This window comes from Cyrtonyx montezumae, unplaced genomic scaffold, assembly GCF_038088225.1.
Source record: "Cyrtonyx montezumae isolate F1298 unplaced genomic scaffold, pur_monq_1.0 scaffold_109, whole genome shotgun sequence".
Taxonomy (NCBI): Eukaryota; Metazoa; Chordata; class Aves; order Galliformes; family Odontophoridae; genus Cyrtonyx; species Cyrtonyx montezumae.
In genome coordinates this window covers 14152-28936 of record NW_027071836.1, presented here as the reverse complement: position 1 = coordinate 28936, position 14785 = coordinate 14152, and the positions used below count along the sequence as shown (strand labels likewise).

General features: G+C 68.3%; 4 protein-coding genes across 4 annotated transcripts; 2 read left to right on the top strand and 2 right to left on the bottom strand.

The window, feature by feature from the left end:
- Window positions 1-233: 233 nt before the first annotated feature.
- On the bottom strand, window positions 234-2972 carry CALR (calreticulin). The gene is made up of 9 exons (XM_065729151.1): window positions 2808-2972; window positions 2081-2182; window positions 1795-1998; window positions 1624-1718; window positions 1337-1546; window positions 1145-1258; window positions 921-1064; window positions 753-845; window positions 234-596 (listed from the first exon to the last, which is right to left on the bottom strand). The coding sequence occupies exons 1-9, from the start codon at window positions 2902-2904 to the stop codon at window positions 405-407; spliced, it is 1251 nt and encodes a 416-aa protein (XP_065585223.1). The 5' UTR covers window positions 2905-2972; the 3' UTR covers window positions 234-404.
- Window positions 2973-3842: 870 nt separating this feature from the next.
- Window positions 3843-6492, top strand: FARSA (phenylalanyl-tRNA synthetase subunit alpha). The gene is made up of 13 exons (XM_065729153.1): window positions 3843-3998; window positions 4073-4210; window positions 4300-4398; window positions 4489-4607; window positions 4678-4770; window positions 4841-4969; window positions 5050-5165; window positions 5238-5322; window positions 5416-5515; window positions 5605-5773; window positions 5841-5918; window positions 6189-6303; window positions 6386-6492. Exons 1-13 carry the CDS (start codon window positions 3843-3845, stop codon window positions 6489-6491), a joined length of 1503 nt encoding a protein of 500 aa, XP_065585225.1. The 3' UTR covers window position 6492.
- Window positions 6493-8206: 1714 nt separating this feature from the next.
- SYCE2 (synaptonemal complex central element protein 2) lies at window positions 8207-10569 on the top strand. Its single transcript, XM_065729172.1, has 3 exons — window positions 8207-8316; window positions 9551-9728; window positions 10347-10569. The coding sequence occupies exons 1-3, from the start codon at window positions 8207-8209 to the stop codon at window positions 10539-10541; spliced, it is 483 nt and encodes a 160-aa protein (XP_065585244.1). The 3' UTR covers window positions 10542-10569.
- A 369-nt stretch (window positions 10570-10938) lies between these two features.
- On the bottom strand, window positions 10939-13809 carry GCDH (glutaryl-CoA dehydrogenase). The gene is made up of 11 exons (XM_065729173.1): window positions 13794-13809; window positions 13572-13658; window positions 13121-13255; window positions 12678-12740; window positions 12254-12424; window positions 12049-12178; window positions 11758-11977; window positions 11587-11690; window positions 11320-11445; window positions 11094-11254; window positions 10939-11022 (listed from the first exon to the last, which is right to left on the bottom strand). The coding sequence occupies exons 2-11, from the start codon at window positions 13651-13653 to the stop codon at window positions 10940-10942; spliced, it is 1275 nt and encodes a 424-aa protein (XP_065585245.1). The 5' UTR covers window positions 13654-13658; window positions 13794-13809; the 3' UTR covers window position 10939.
- Window positions 13810-14785: the final 976 nt, after the last annotated feature.

Genomic DNA, 14785 nt, shown 5'->3' with positions numbered 1-14785 from the left:
CCGCCCCCCCCTCAGCGACACAAAATGGCGGCGCGGAGGTCGCGGGGGGGGAAATGGCGCAGAGCGAACGGAGCGCAGCGGCGTCGGGGGTCGGGACGAGCTTTAATTTAATAGAAATCGGAACGCGTCTCCCGTACAGTCACGTGCGGCCGCCGGAGACGCCCCACCCCTCCCAACACCCCCCGCGGCACCGGGCCCGGCCCTCAGCCCGGCCCCACCACCTCCCCCCCCCCCCCCCCCCCCCCCGGCCCGGTGCCGTTCCTGAGTCCTCGGTCCCGGGGGGCGGAGCCGGCGCCGGGGGGTGGAGTGGGGTGGGGGGGGAGGGACCGCGGCCGGGACGCCCGTAAAAAAACAAAGTCCAGGTCTCACAGAGACATTACACGGGGCCGGGGCCAGGGAGGGGTTTACAGCTCGTCCTTGGGGGCCCCCCCGGCCTCCTCCTCCTTCTCAGCCTCGTCCTCTTCATCCTCTTCCTCCTCCTCTTCGTCCCCATCACCGTCCTCGTCCCCTTCCTCCTCTTTCCGCTGCTTGTCCTCCTCCTCCTGCTTCTGGCGCTGCTCCTCATCCTGCTGCTCCTTCATCTTCCTCTCGGCCTCCTGCAGGGCCGGGGGTTCAGCACAGCTCCCACCGCCCCCCCCATCACCCCCTCAATGTTTTACTATCGCCCATCGCCTCCACCCCCATCCTGCCCCTATGCTGTAACAGGGCCCCCCTCCCCCCGCACTCCTGGAGCAAAGCGGCCCCCGCCATACCTTGGTGGCCCCCCAGGTCTCGTTGCCAAACTCCTCGGCAAACTTCTCATCATCAGTGATGAGGAAGTTGTCAAAGATGGTTCCAGATTTCACCTATAGGACAGGGGGTGCTCAGGGACAGCCCTCAGGGCGCGGGGGCACCCACCCCCACCCCGTCCTCTCCAATACCTGCCAGAGGTCGAGGCCAATGACCCCGAAGCTGTCATAGGCATAGAGGTTGGGGTCTGGGGTGTACTCAGGGTTGTCAATCTCAGGGTGCACCCATTTGCCCTTGTAGTCAGGGTTGTCAATCTGTCGGGGTCTCCACTCGCCCTGGGGGATCCAGAGGGGGCGATGAGGAACAGCCCCCTCATTCCAGAGGGACACCCCCTTCGCAGGGGAGGGGGCTGCACCTTGTACTCGGGGTTCTGAATGACTGGGGGCTCCCACTCCCCATCCATCTCTTCATCCCAGTCCTCCGGCTTCTTGGCGTCGGGGTCAGGGATGTGCTCGGGTTTGTCCCAGTCCTGCAGAGGGCAGCAGAAGGGTTCAGGGTACGGCCACGGCCCCCCCCACAGCTCCCCCGGCCCCAGTGCTGCCCCCACCTCAGGCTTGGAGTCCTCAGGGTCGTCAATCTTGGCCCGCTCATCCCAGTCATCGGGTTTCTTGGCCTCGGGGTCCTTGATCTTCTTAGGAGGCAGGAAGTCCCAGTCATCCTCCAGGCTCCCCGACTCCACCTTGCTGTTGTCGATCTTCACCTCATAGGTGTTGTCAGGGCGGACGATGAGCGTGTAGAGGTGGGTGAACTCATCATCCTGCAGGGAGCAGATGCTCAGTGGGGCTGGGACGTGACCCCCAGCTGACCAGGCCCTCCTGCAGCCCCCCAACCCACCTTGCAGCGGATGTCCTTGTTGATGAGCACGTTCTTGCCTTTGTAGTTGAAGATAACGTGAACCTTCTTTGTGCCGGGTCCGCAAATATCGGGGCCTGCGAGGGGGCACAGGGAAGTTATGGAGGGGGCCTGGCAGCGCCTGGGGGCCGCAGGGGGCGATCAGGGCCGCACCAAACATGATGTTGTACTCAGAGTCGCCGTGCATGTCCTCCTGGCTCAGGCTGGAGGGGAAGAGCTTGACGTAGCCACCACCGCAGTCGATGTTCTGCTCGTGCTTGACAGTGAACTGCACCACCAGCGTCTTGTCCCGGTTGCTGAAGGGCTCAAAGCGGGAGGAGAGCGCGTAGAAGCGCGCATCCTGGCTGGTCTGGATCCCTGGAGGGGCACCCAGAAACTGCCCTGAGCCACTATCCCCCAGGGCGAGCACTGGTGGCTCCCAGAGCCGGGGGGTCCTCACCTTTATCTTTCTCGGCATCGCCGTAGAACTTGCCAGCCGTGAGCACGAAGCGGCCGTAGTCTGATTTGTGCTTCGACTCCACCCACCGCTGGGTCCACGAGTCTGCAGGAGGAAGGCACTGAGCAGCCCGTGCCCCCTGCTGTCCTCCCCCCACCGTCAGGGGAAACGGCTCTGCCCCTCCCCACAGCCGGAAGCGGAGCAGCTCAGAGACACCTGCATGGCTCCACCCCCGCCGTTAAGGGGGAGCCCTTTGCCCCCCCCTTACGGGGAGCCCCCTCCACCTGGGGACCCCCCAAGGGCAGCCCTGAGGCTGCAGGAGTGCACGGTGCTGTAGCGCTGCAGGCCCGGGGCTCGCAGCGCGAGGCTCTTCCCGTCTTTCTCTTCGTTGTGGGAGGGGGACGCTCATCCACAGCGCTCCTGCCCCCGCTGAAGAGCTCCCACCTTTTGGGGTGGGGAGGAGGGGGCACTCCCGGCAGCCCCGCAGCCCTTTGTCTCCCGACCCAAGCTGACCCACTCCCACAAGAGGCCGCTTATTTTACACCCCCCCTCGAACGCCCAAACCCTGAGGACAGCCCCGCGCTTTCCCCCATTTCCCCCCCATCCCCCCCCGTGACCGCCCCACCCCAAAACCACTCCTTCCCCCAGGCATCCCCCCTCACCCCACAAGGTGCCTCAAAGCCCCCCCCCACCTCACAAGCCCCTCCCCATTTCGGCATCCCCCCCTCACCTCCATCCAAGAACTCCTCCCGGAAGAACTGGGCGGGCCCGGCCGCCGTCACCGCCAGGAGAGCACCGACCAGGAGCGGGAGGCAGAGGCGGCTCATGGCGGCGGTCGCACGACCCAGCAGCGCTCACACGGTCCCTCCCAGCCCGGCGGCGCCCGGCACTGCGGAGGGGGCGGCGGCAGCACCCCCATTTTATCCGCTCGCAGCCCTTGGTCCCGCCTTCTTCGCCATCCCATTGGCCCAAACCCGCGCTACGCCCGCTCCCATTGGCCGCCCGCCCGCTGGCCGGCGGCGGCGGCGCCCCCGAACGTTTGCGTCCCAGATGGCCGCTTCCTATTGGCTGAATGGGGCGGCCAATCAGGAGCGACCACGCGTTCGGAGGGAGACGCCCCCCCCCCCACTCCTCCGCCTCTCGCGCGCGCCCTCAGCGCGGGGCGACGGCGCGGTCACGTGAGGCAGCGCGCGCGCGCCTGCGGCTCCCGGAGGGACAGCGGGGAAGGGCGCGGAGTGCGGGCAGGGGGTCCGCGAGACAGCCCCGCGCGCGGGGACGCGGAACGGATCTGCGATGTAACGGCAGTGGCCTCCTTCCCGGCGACGTCACAGCACCCGGGGGCGCCGTACGGAGCGGGGATGCCGCGCGCCCTCAGTATGCCGCCCTGCACGCCGCTCCGCGGGCTGCGTTAAATGAAGGGGCGCTAATGAGGCTCCAGCGATGCCCTCCGAGTGACGGGAGGGGGCGGGGCTTAGGCACTGCCTGAAACGGGGCTGTCGTCATGACGACGCGCGGCTGTAACGGGGCTGCGAGAACCCCGGGAACCCCTGACTGCCAAGAGCGGGAGCCTCGGGAGGCCGTGGGCCTCGGGATAACGAGCACCCAGTAGTGACGTCACTCCTCGGCCTCATTACGTCACAGCCCCCTCGTACGGACCCCCCCCTTTCCCATCCCTCGCGCCGCACTCAAGATGGCGCCGCCCCCAGCGGCAGCCTTGCAGCAGGAGCACTTCCGGGTGGCCGCCGTAGCACTTCCGGCCTCCGCGATGTCGCCGAGCGTGGCCGAGCTGCTCCTGCAGCGCCTGGAGCGGACGGCGCCGGGCCCCGAGGGCGGGCTGTGCAGCCTGGAGGCGGCCGCCGCGCTCGGCCTCGACCACCAGACGCTCGTGGGAGCCGTCAAGAGCCTGCAGGCGCTCGGGGAGGTGCGGGGGAGCGCGGCCCGGCGCTGCGGTTTCCGTGCCCGACCGCGGTGCCTGAGCCCGGTGCCGCCTCGCAGGTGATCGAGGCGGAGACGCGGGCGACCACGCGCTGGGAGCTGAGCGCCGAGGGCGCGGAAGTGCTGCGGGACGGCAGCCCCGAGGTGCGGCTCTTCCGCAGCGTCCCCGCCGAGGGGCTGCCCCAGAGCGACGCCATGGTTAGCGCTGGGACGGGCGGGGGGCGGGGGAGGTGAGGGGCCCCGGGGGTCTTCGCGCGGCCCCCACCGCTCTCCCCCTCGCCCCACAGAAGCTGCCCGGCGCCCACGTGGGCTTCAGCAAAGCCATGGCCAACAAGTGGCTGCGCCTCGACAAGGGGGCACCCGGCGGCCCGCGCGTTTTCCGTGCCGTGAGTGCCCCCACCCCCCCGGGCCGTGGGCCTGTCCCCCCCCGCCCCCCCCGCCGGCAGCGGGCTCTGACTCACCGTGGGATGCGGCAGGTGGACGCGGTGCAGGACGCGGTGCAGAGCAGCCTGCGCCAGGTTCAGGACGGCCGTGGCGATCACCTGCCCGAGCGCGAGCGCGCGGACCTGAAGAGAAGGAAACTGCTGCTGGAAGTGTGCGTGGGGGGAGGGGCGGCGCGGGGCGGGGGGGTCGGGGGCGGCCCTTGAGCCCTGCGTCCTCTCCAGCACTCTCAAGTCGTACTGGATCCGCAAGGGCAGCGCCTTCAGCACAGCCGTAGTGCGGCAGGAGACCGACCTGACGCCGGAGATGATCGCCACGTGAGTGTGGGGGCACCCAGCGGCCCCCCCCGGGCCCCCGCAGCCCCTTGCGACCCTCCCGTCCCCGCAGGGGCTCCTGGAGGAAGCTCCCCTTCAAGGCGTACAACTTCTCGGCGCTGGGGCTGCCGCCCGCCTGCGGCCACCTGCACCCCCTGCTCAAGGTGCGCTCGCAGCTCCGCCAGATCTTCCTGGAGATGGGGTGAGTGGGGGGAGAAACGCTCGAGGGGGGGGGGGGGACGCACAGCGGTTCCCACCGGTGACACCGCAGACCCCCCCCAGGTTCACGGAGATGCCCACGGACAACTTTGTGGAGAGCTCCTTCTGGAACTTCGATGCCCTCTTCCAACCGCAGCAGCACCCAGCCCGAGACCAGCACGACACCTTCTTCCTGCGGGGTGGGTGCAGAGCCCAGGGTGGGCACACGCTGCGAGCCCCACCGACCCCCTAACGCCCGCATCCTCCCCCAGACCCCGCCGAAGCCCCCGAGCTGCCCACCAACTACGTGGCCAGGGTGAAGAAGGTCCACTCTCAGGGAGGCTACGGTTCACAGGGGTGAGCACGGCGGGACGGGGCGGGGGATCAGGGCCCTGTGCCTCCCTAGCTGGTTTGGGGGCCCCTAAGCTGACCTGAGCACCCCCCCACCAGGTACAAATACGAGTGGAAGGTGGAGGAGGCACGCAAGAACCTGCTGCGCACTCACACCACGTCGGCCAGCGCCCGCGCGCTGTACCACCTGGCCTGCCAGGTGAACCGAGGGCAGGGGAGCGCAGGGGGTCCTGTGGACGCCTCCCCCCCTCCGGTGCCTCACCTCATTCCCCGCGTCTCCTGTTCCAGGGTAAGTTCACCCCTGTGAAATACTTCTCCATCGACCGGGTCTTCCGCAACGAGAGCCTGGACGCCACGCACCTCGCTGAATTCCACCAGGTGGAGGGGGTGGTGGCCGACCGCGGGCTCACCCTGGGCCACCTGATGGGCACCCTGCAGCAGTTCTTCACCAAGTTAGGTACGGGAGGGCTGGGGGCAGCGGGACGGGGGGCTGGGGCGCGCCCTCACTGCCATCTTCCCCTCAGGCATCAGCAAGCTGCGTTTCAAGCCAGCCTACAACCCCTACACAGAGCCCAGCATGGAGGTCTTCAGCTACCACGAGGGTGCGGGGACCCTGGGTTCTGCTGTCGAGCAGGAAGGGGTGGGGGAGCTCTGGGGCGTGTTTTCGGGGTGCAGGGTGCTTGGCCTCTCTCTCTCTCTTTGTCTCCCATGAGGTTGGGGGCAATGGGCACCTGTGGGGAGTGGGGCCTGGCCCCTGACCTTCTACATAGTGTGCAGAGGCGTGCACAGTAGACAACTGGGGTGCCCCAGTGGTGAGGAGTCCCCATCTCACCCCTCTGTGGGGTGGGGGCCCCACGCTTCTCGCTCCGTAGGGCTGAAGAAGTGGGTGGAGGTGGGGAACTCGGGCGTTTTCCGCCCTGAGCTGCTGTTGCCCATGGGGCTGCCTGAGAACGTGTCCGTCATCGCCTGGGGGCTCTCACTGGAGCGGTGAGTCAGGAGGGAGAGGGGGGTCCCAGCACCGAGGGGACGCCCTTCTGAACCCCCCCACCCCACCCCAATCTTTCTCCAGCCCTACCATGATCAAATACGGCATCAACAACATCCGGGATCTGGTGGGGCACCGCGTCAACCTGCAGATGATCTACGACAACCCCCTGTGCCGCCTCGACGTCTGAGTCCTGGAGCACTGCAGCCTCACCCAATAAACTCCCTTTGTGCAGCTGGATGCCTCTGCGTTTGCTGGGGGACGGCGGCTGAGGGAAGGCTTTATGGTGGCATGCGGTGTTAGGAGTTGGATTTGGGAAGAAAGACCCCCACGGCCTCCGCACGGTTTTGGGATAGCTGCACCTGAAGCGTGGGTGAGGTCGGAGAAGGGCTGGAGGCCGCTGAGCGGATGAGGAAGGCCGCTCTGTATTTGCAGGCTGGGCTCACACTCCGGGCCTCACCAGGTTGGCGCAGCACCGCGGATCTGCTCCTGCCTCCTGCCAGGCCTCAGCGGCAGCACCGCCCTGCAAAACGACACCAGCAGCGCCGCACACCTCTCCCGAGCCCTGAGCGAAGCCCCTGGCCCTGCTCACACCGCCTCCCGGAGCCCTCCTCACTCCTTCAGCCGATCCCCGCTCCTCCTCCTCCTCCCATCGCGGCCCTCACCGCGACCGGCCGGCCGCCAGCTTCGCGTCCCCGCCTCTTCACAGCCCAGCCCTTCCCGCCTTTACTTTCTCCGTCACCCATTGGCTAGCCGGTGGTGAAGGCGCGCGATCATTGGCCTGCGCGGCTGCCCGTCACCCGCCGCTCCGCCCACCGTGCTCACCTCAGCGAGGCCGCGGGAAGAATGGCGGCGGTGCGGGGTGAGGCGGTGCGAGGCCCGGGGCCCTCGGTGCCATTACCGCGTCCCTGTGCGTCCCAGGATGTGCCCTCGCAGCTCCCACGTCCCTGGGCCTGCGGCAGGGCCCTGCCCTGAGCGATGTGCCCACGCGTGGCCCTGTCAGCCCCCCTTGCAGTTCTGTTTGTGGGGTGGGAGCGTAGGGCAGTGTGCTGAGAAACACCAGAATAGCGGCTGAAACCCCGCAGAAGTTGGCCAAAATACCCCAATATCTGTCCCCAGACACCTCCCTGTCCTCTTTCAATGCGTTTGTCCTTAATTTCCCAACGGGACGTTGGGTCTCCTGTGCCCCGGGTGTTGGGCTGCTCCCTGTGCTTCCATGGAGGGAACCCCACGGTGTCACGGCCCCACGGCTCGGTGCTGACAGACATCCCATAATAGTAACAGCGCAGCCCCACGGCTCGGTGCTGACAGACATCCCATAATACTATCACTGCAGCCCCACGGCTCGGTTCTCACAGACATCCCATAATAGTAACGCTGCCGGGATGCCTCCTGCTTTCCCTGCAGGCTGCTGAGGACGGAGTGGGACAGCAGCCCCGGCTCAGTGCTGCACCCCCCCAGCTCAGTGCTGCGTCCCCCCAGGTCAGTGCTGCACCCCCCCAGGTCAGTGCTGCACCCCCCCAGCTCAGTGCTGCGTCCCCCCAGGTCAGTGCTGCACCCCCCCAGGTCAGTGCTGCACCCCCCCAGCTCAGTGCTGCGTCCCCCCCAGCTCAGTGCTGCGTCCCCCCAGGTCAGTCCTGCACCCCCCAGCTCAGTGCTGCACCCCCCCAGCTCAGTGCTGCGTCCCCCCAGCTCAGTGCTGCGTCCCCCCAGCTCAGTGCTGCACCCCCCAGCTCAGTGCTGCACCCCCCAGCTCAGTGCTGCGTCCCCCCCAGCTCAGTGCTGCATCCCCCCAGCTCAGTGCTGCACCCCCCCAGCTCAGTGCTGCGTCCCCCCAGCTCAGTGCTGCACCCCCCAGCTCAGTGCTGCACCCCCCAGCTCAGTGCTGCGTCCCCCCAGCCCCACATGGCGCTCCGGGAGCACGAGGCCGCAGTGCTGGAGCCCGAGGAGACCCCGACAGACAGCGCCGGCTGCCCTCCAGCGGGCGGGGATGCGGCCCCCGAGGACGGCTCACGGTAGGAGCACAGCGCTGAGCTGCGCTTCGCTCACAGCTCCGCGGGTGTAGGGCAGCGCAGAAGGAGCCGGGCGTGACCGCGGCACTGCAGCACGCCCCGGGGGCCGGGAGCGGGGTCCTGCTCTGTCCCGGAGTGCCACGGCCGAGCAGCTGAGGTCGGCCCTCCTCGCGGGGCTGGGAGGGGCCTGGGGCACAAACCCTGAGGCGGTGGCCGAGGGGCGGGGAGTTTCATCTGGAGGAGGCTCAGGGGAGAGAGACCTCACTGCTCCCGGCAATCACCCAAAGGGATGCTGGGGTGGGCGGGGTCGGCCTCTGCTGCCAGGTAACAGTGATGGCAGTGATGGCACTGATGGCACTGATAAGTTATAACAGTGATAACAGTGATGGCACTGATGGCAGTGATAACAGTGATAACAGTGATGGCAGTGGTGGCAGTGATAACAGTGATAACAGTGATAACAGTGATGGCAGTGATGGCAGTGATGGCAGTGATAACAGTGATAGCAGTGATAAGTTATAACAGTGATAACAGTGATGGCAGTGATAAGTTATAACAGTGATAACAGTGGTGGCAGTGATGGCAGTGATGGCAGTGATGGCAGTGATAACAGTGATAACAGTGATAACAGTGATGGCAGTGATGGCAGTGATGGCAGTGATAAGTTATAACAGTGATAACAGTGATAACAGTGATGGCAGTGATGGCCCCCAGGTGGGCACAGGATAACAGTGGTGGCCCCCAGGTGGGCACGGGCAGGTTCAGGTTGGATATTCGCAGCAGAAAGATGGAGAGGTGTTGGAAGGGGCCGTGGAGTCCCCGTCCCTGGAGGGACTGCGTCATTTGGGGACACGGTCAGTGGGCACGGGGGGGGGTCTGAGTTGGAGCTCTTGGGGGTCTTTTCCAACGAAGCGATTCAGCGCTTCTCAGCTTCGGCCCCGCTGCTGTCTCCTGACTTAAAATCGGGGAAAAAAGAGGAGAAAACACTGTGCGTGAGGAACGAGGGCCCCTCAGGCAGACTGTGCTCAGTGGCACACAACGGGACCACGTCTCAGGGCCCTCCAACCCACGTCTCCCACCCACCCACGTCTCACGGTCAGCGCGGTTCCCCCGTCCCCGCTGTGATTTCCCAGCTCCTTAACCCAGCTGGGCACCGGCCGCGGGACTCGGCGCCGGGAGCCGCGTTCCCCGCCCGTCCCCGCGTGGCGGTGACACGGGGCGCCGCGTTTGTGCCGAGGGCGGACCCCACGGGCGCGGCCGTGCTGGACGGGACGGCGTCCCGGTACTTCGCCGCGTTGGACTCGCGCGTGGGGGAGCTGCGGCAGCGGGCGCACGGCGCGATAGACAGACTGAACGAGAGCCGCAAGGAGGACCACGCCGCCATGAGCGGCTTCCGCGACAGCCTGCAGCTGAAGGTGGGCGGGGGGAGCGCGGCCGCCCGCGTCTGCTCCGCGCGTTTAATCGCGTTATTCCGACCGAATTAGCCGCGGTGCTGCGGGGCGCCGGCGCCAGCTGCAGGGCCTGCTGTGCGTTTACCCCGGCTGCGGCTGCGGGGGGTGGGGGTCCGGGCCCCTCCGGGGTGGCCGCAGCTGCCTCCAGCTCTGCTGCGGGGGGCAGAGGGGACCCGGTGCCCTCCCCCCGTCCCCGTGCCGCCGCTTGGCCGCGTGCCGCGCTGGACTTTGCTCCTCCGGCGTCCCCGCAGCCAGGGGACAGCGCCGGCAGATGGGGAGGGGGTGGGGCGATGGGGGGGGGGGGGGGGCTTCCCGATGTCTGCGCCCCTCCCCGCGCGCAGATGGCGGCCGGGCCGGGGCAGCTGCGGCTGCGGGGACTCTGCGCTCCGCGGTGCCGCGGCCGCCGCTCCAGCAACCGCGGGCGCAGCTGGCAGCAGCGCCGGCCAAGCCGGGCCGGGAGCCGCGCCAGCGCTGGGCCGCAGCTGCCACCCCCCCCCCCCCCCACCCCGGGGGGCAGCGCCGGCTGTGCCCCGCGAGCCCCCCCGCGCCCGGCAGCGCGCTCCTCCCCCCCCTCTCCCGAAGGTGTCCAACCTGGCCGAGCAGCTGGAGGAGCGGCTCTTCCAGCTCTACGCTGTGCACAACGAGCTGATCCAGGAGCGGCTGCAGGAGCTGGCGGAGGTGATGGAGCGCGTCCGGCGGGCTGAGGACGAGCTGCAGCAGGTCTGCCGCACCGTGGAGGCGGCCTACCGGGAGCTGTGCCTGCGGCCCGAGACGTGAGCACGGCCCCGAGCCCCGCGGAGAGCCCTCAAACTCACGGGGAGCCCCCAGAGCCCCCCACGGGGAGCACGGCCACCAGCAATACACCGGGCCGGCCGCCCCCCCCCCGTCAGCAGAAAGCGGGGATATCAGCAAAGCCGCTGCAGGCTGTCGGTGTTCGGTTTTTAATGCAGTTAAAATAAAAGACCCAAACGCAGCGGAGGTCCGCACTGCTGCGCTCTGTGCCCCGTGCTGCCGCGAGGCCCCGACCCACACGCGGCCCCGACCCACACGCGGCCCCACGCAGCGCTGACCACCGCCCTGTATTGGTGCGCCCGGTGCCGCCGTGGCGGACCGGACCCAGAGTCCCGCCCGCGTGACACGGCCCCCTCCTGCACGGTCCTTCGTGGCCCCCAGCCCTACCCGCGCTGCTCCCCGGCCGTGAACGCCTGCATGCCGGTGATGGCCCGGCCCAGGATCAGCGCGTGGATGTCGTGGGTGCCTGCGGAGTGGGGCGGGCCGTGAGCGGGCGGCCGCGGGGGGGCGCAGCCCCCAGCCCTGACCCGGGGGTACCTTCGTAGGTGTTGACGGCCTCCAGGTTCATCAGGTGCCGGATGACGTGGTACTCGTCGCACACGCCGTTCCCCCCCAGCATGTCGCGCGCCTGCCGGGCGATGTCCAGCGCTTTGCCACACGAGTTGCGCTTCAGCATGGACACCATCTCGGGGGCGGCCCTGGGGGGACGCGGGCGCTCAGCTCTGCCCCTGGAGCCCCCGGCCCTCCTCAGGCCGGCACCCACCTGCCCTCATCCTTGAGGCGGCCGAGCCGCAGGCAGGCGTGCAGCCCCAGCGCAATCTCCGTCACCATGTCCGCCAGCTTCTTCTGCACCAGCTGGTTGCGGGCCAAGGGCACCCCGAACTGCTTCCTGCGGCACAGGGGGCACGGGGAGCTGGGGGGCAGCACGGGGAGCTGGGGGGCAGCACGGGGAGCTGGGGGGCAGCACGGGGAGCTGGGGGGCAGCACGGGGGGGGGGGCAGCTGTGCCCCCGCTCTGCACAGCGCGTTACCTATCCAGGGTGTACTGCCGGGCCGTCTCCAGGCACGCCTCCGCAGCGCCGAGCGCGCCCCACGCGATCCCATAGCGGGCGTGGGTCAAGCAGCCAAAGGGTCCCTGGGGGGCGGCCATCCATGGGGACCCCACTGCCGGGTCTCCCCCCTCACTCCCTCAGAGCCCTTACCCCCAGCCCCCTGGCGTTGGGCAGCACGTTCTCCTCCGGCACCTCCACGTCGTCCATCACGATCATGCCGGTGGTGGAGGCTCTCAGTGAGAACTTGCCCTCGATTTTGGGGGTGCTGAGCCCCGCCATGCCGCGCTCCAGCAGGAACCCCCGGATCTGCCGGTCCTCCTCACACAGCGCCCACACCACGCACAGCTCCGCCACGGGCGCGTTGGTGATCCTGGGGGCGTGGGGGGGGTCAGCGGGGCCCCGGGTGGGGCTGTCCCCCCGGCCGGCTGTGGGGGTGCTCACCAGGTCTTGGTGCCCCGCAGGCGGTAGCTCTTGGTGGCTTTGTCGTAGCGTGCTCGCGTCTCCATGCTCCCGGGGTCGCTCCCGTGGTTGGGCTCCGTCAGCCCGAAGCAGCCCAGCATCTCCCCCCGTGCTGCACGGAGGGGTCAGGGGGGTCCCACGCCCCCCCGACCACACAACCCCCCCCACGCCCCCCACCCCTGCTCACCCAGCGCGGGCAGGAAGCGCTCTCGCTGGGCGGGGGACCCGTAGGCCAGGACGGGGTGCATGACGAGGGACGACTGCACACTGAGCACCGAGCGGTAGCTGCTGTCCACGCGCTCCAACTCCCGCGTCACCAGCCCGTAGCCCACCGAGGTGGTCCCCGCGCAGCCGTACCCTGTGGACCCCCACACCTCTGTCGCACTGCTCCCCCCGAGGGACCCCCCCAGAGGACCGCACCCCTCAGAACTCATTTCCATGGGACCACCCCTGCCCCTCCCACTCCCGGTGGTCCCAACACCCCTGGAACTCCCCTTCCCCCCCACGCCTTTATCTCTTCCCCACCCGGAGACCCCACAACCATCCCTAAAGTTTCCCTTATCCCCACCTGCCCCCGCACCCCATAAGCGCCCCCCACAGCCCCCCCTCACCTTGTATGGTGGGACCCAGCAACCCCAGAGCTCCCATCTCATTCACGATCTCCCGGTCAAAGACTTTTGGGGTGGGGGGGGACAGAAAGACGTGAGGTTTGCCGAGATGGGAGGGGGGCAGGCAGCGGGGACCCCCCGGCAAGGGGCTGCCCCCATTGCTGCCCCCCACAGTGGGCAGTAACAGGGGAGCAGTGAGAGGGGTCTTGGGGACGTTACGGGGGAGCCTGAGGATAATGGGGGATATAGGGGAATATCAGGGACGTTCTGTGGGTATCAGAGGAGTACTGAAGGGTGTGTGTGGGGGGGGGGGGTCAGAGAAGTGCCAAGGGGGCAGCGGGGCGCCGGTTTCCCAGCCCCCAGCTTTGGAGTACAACACGGGACCTCGGGGGCAGTGGGGCGGGGGCAGCCGTACCCTCGGGGGCAGTGGGGGGGGGCAGCCGTACCCTCGTGCCTGTTGGCACGCAGCACCCGGGGCAGCAGCTGCTCCTGGCTGTATTTGCGGACGGCATCACGCAGCATCCGCTCCTCCGGGCTCAGCAGTTCCTCCAGCGCCAGGGGGTCCCCCCAGTGGAAGGCGGCTGCGGGGGGGTGGGTGTGGGGGGGGGGATCAGTCCCCGTGGGAACCGCGTGGGTGGGGGCAGTACTCAGGGGGAGCCCCACGCGCGGGGTCAGCACCGGGGGCACCTCGCGCTTTGGGCCCACCCACGCTCTGGGGATCGCACCCTTTGATTACCCCCCCCCCCCCCCCGCACGCTTCGTGCCCCCCCCGCTTTGCCACCCCTCCAAAGTTCGGACCCCCTCAGCCTCAGTAACTACTCGTGAGGTCAGCACCAATGGGACCCCACTCTTGGAGGACTCACCCCACACGCTCTGCGTCCCCCCAACTCCACTCACCACGCGTGGGGGCGGCCGTTCCCCCCCAGCGGACACCGCTCAGCGCTGAGCGCAGCAATGGGGCGGCGAAACGCAGCGCCATGGGGCCTGGGGGGGGGGGGGGGGGGGGAGGGGGCGGACAACGTGGTAAGGAGCCGAGCCGGAGCCCCCCAGGGACCCCCCCGGAGCCACCGATAACCGATATCCCCCCGCACCGTGCGAGCAACGCGGCGGCGAACGGACCCCGCGGAGCACCGGTGTGACGTCACGGGGGGAGGGACTGCCAGGGGGTGGGGGGGGAGGAGGGCTTGGCAGCAACGTCGGGATTAACCCCCTCCTGCCCACAGTGCGGGGACCGAACCGCTCACTCCCAAATCCTGACCCCCCCGAACCGCGTTACACGAAATGGAGAACCGAGTTGGGGGGGGGGGGGGGCACGGTGTGCCGGGGGGGGATTCTGGGGGGGATTTAAGTTTGATGGCTCACGGGTCCCGGACCCACGATGGGATACCGACATCTGAAAGGATTTGTGAGTTTGAAACAATACAGAGTCACCTTTGGACCCCAAAGGGGTCCGGGGGGGCCGGGGGGGGGTGAGGAAACCATCGCTGTGCAGCTGCACCTGGAACGCTGTGTGAAATGGGAATTACGCGCTAATGGGATTGGGGGGATCAGGTGGGACACGAGGAAACGTTTCTCAGGAGCGGTGGGACATTGGGTACCGGGGGGGGGCGCCACCGCCCCCGGGGGGGACTGAGAAACGCGGAGATGTGGCAATGGGGGATGAGCTCGGTGGGGGCGGCCGTGGGTTGGACGTGGGGGTCTCGGGGTCCTTAAAGGGTCTACGGATGCCGTAATTTGAGGGTCTGGGGGGGATCTGGAGGTCTGGGGGGCACCTCACGTCCTCGGGAACTCGGGAGGGATTCGGAGGAATGAGTGGAGCTGGGAGATGCTGGAGGGGTGGGGTCCCATGGCAGCGCCTGCGCTGTAACCCCCCCCCCCACACACACACAGCCGGGTCCCGTCCCCCAGAGCACCCCACAACCTGCACAGTGGGGCCGTGCGGATCTGTACACTTTATTGATCCCCGCGCCCCCTGAGCCCCACATCCCAGAGGGCCGCAGCGTCCCAGGGTCGTTTGCATAGCAAGAATGGGGGGAGGGGGGGGGCAACACTCTGGGGAAGCACAGGGGCTGTGGGGGGGGGGGTGTCACAGTATTAACCCTTTGTGTACA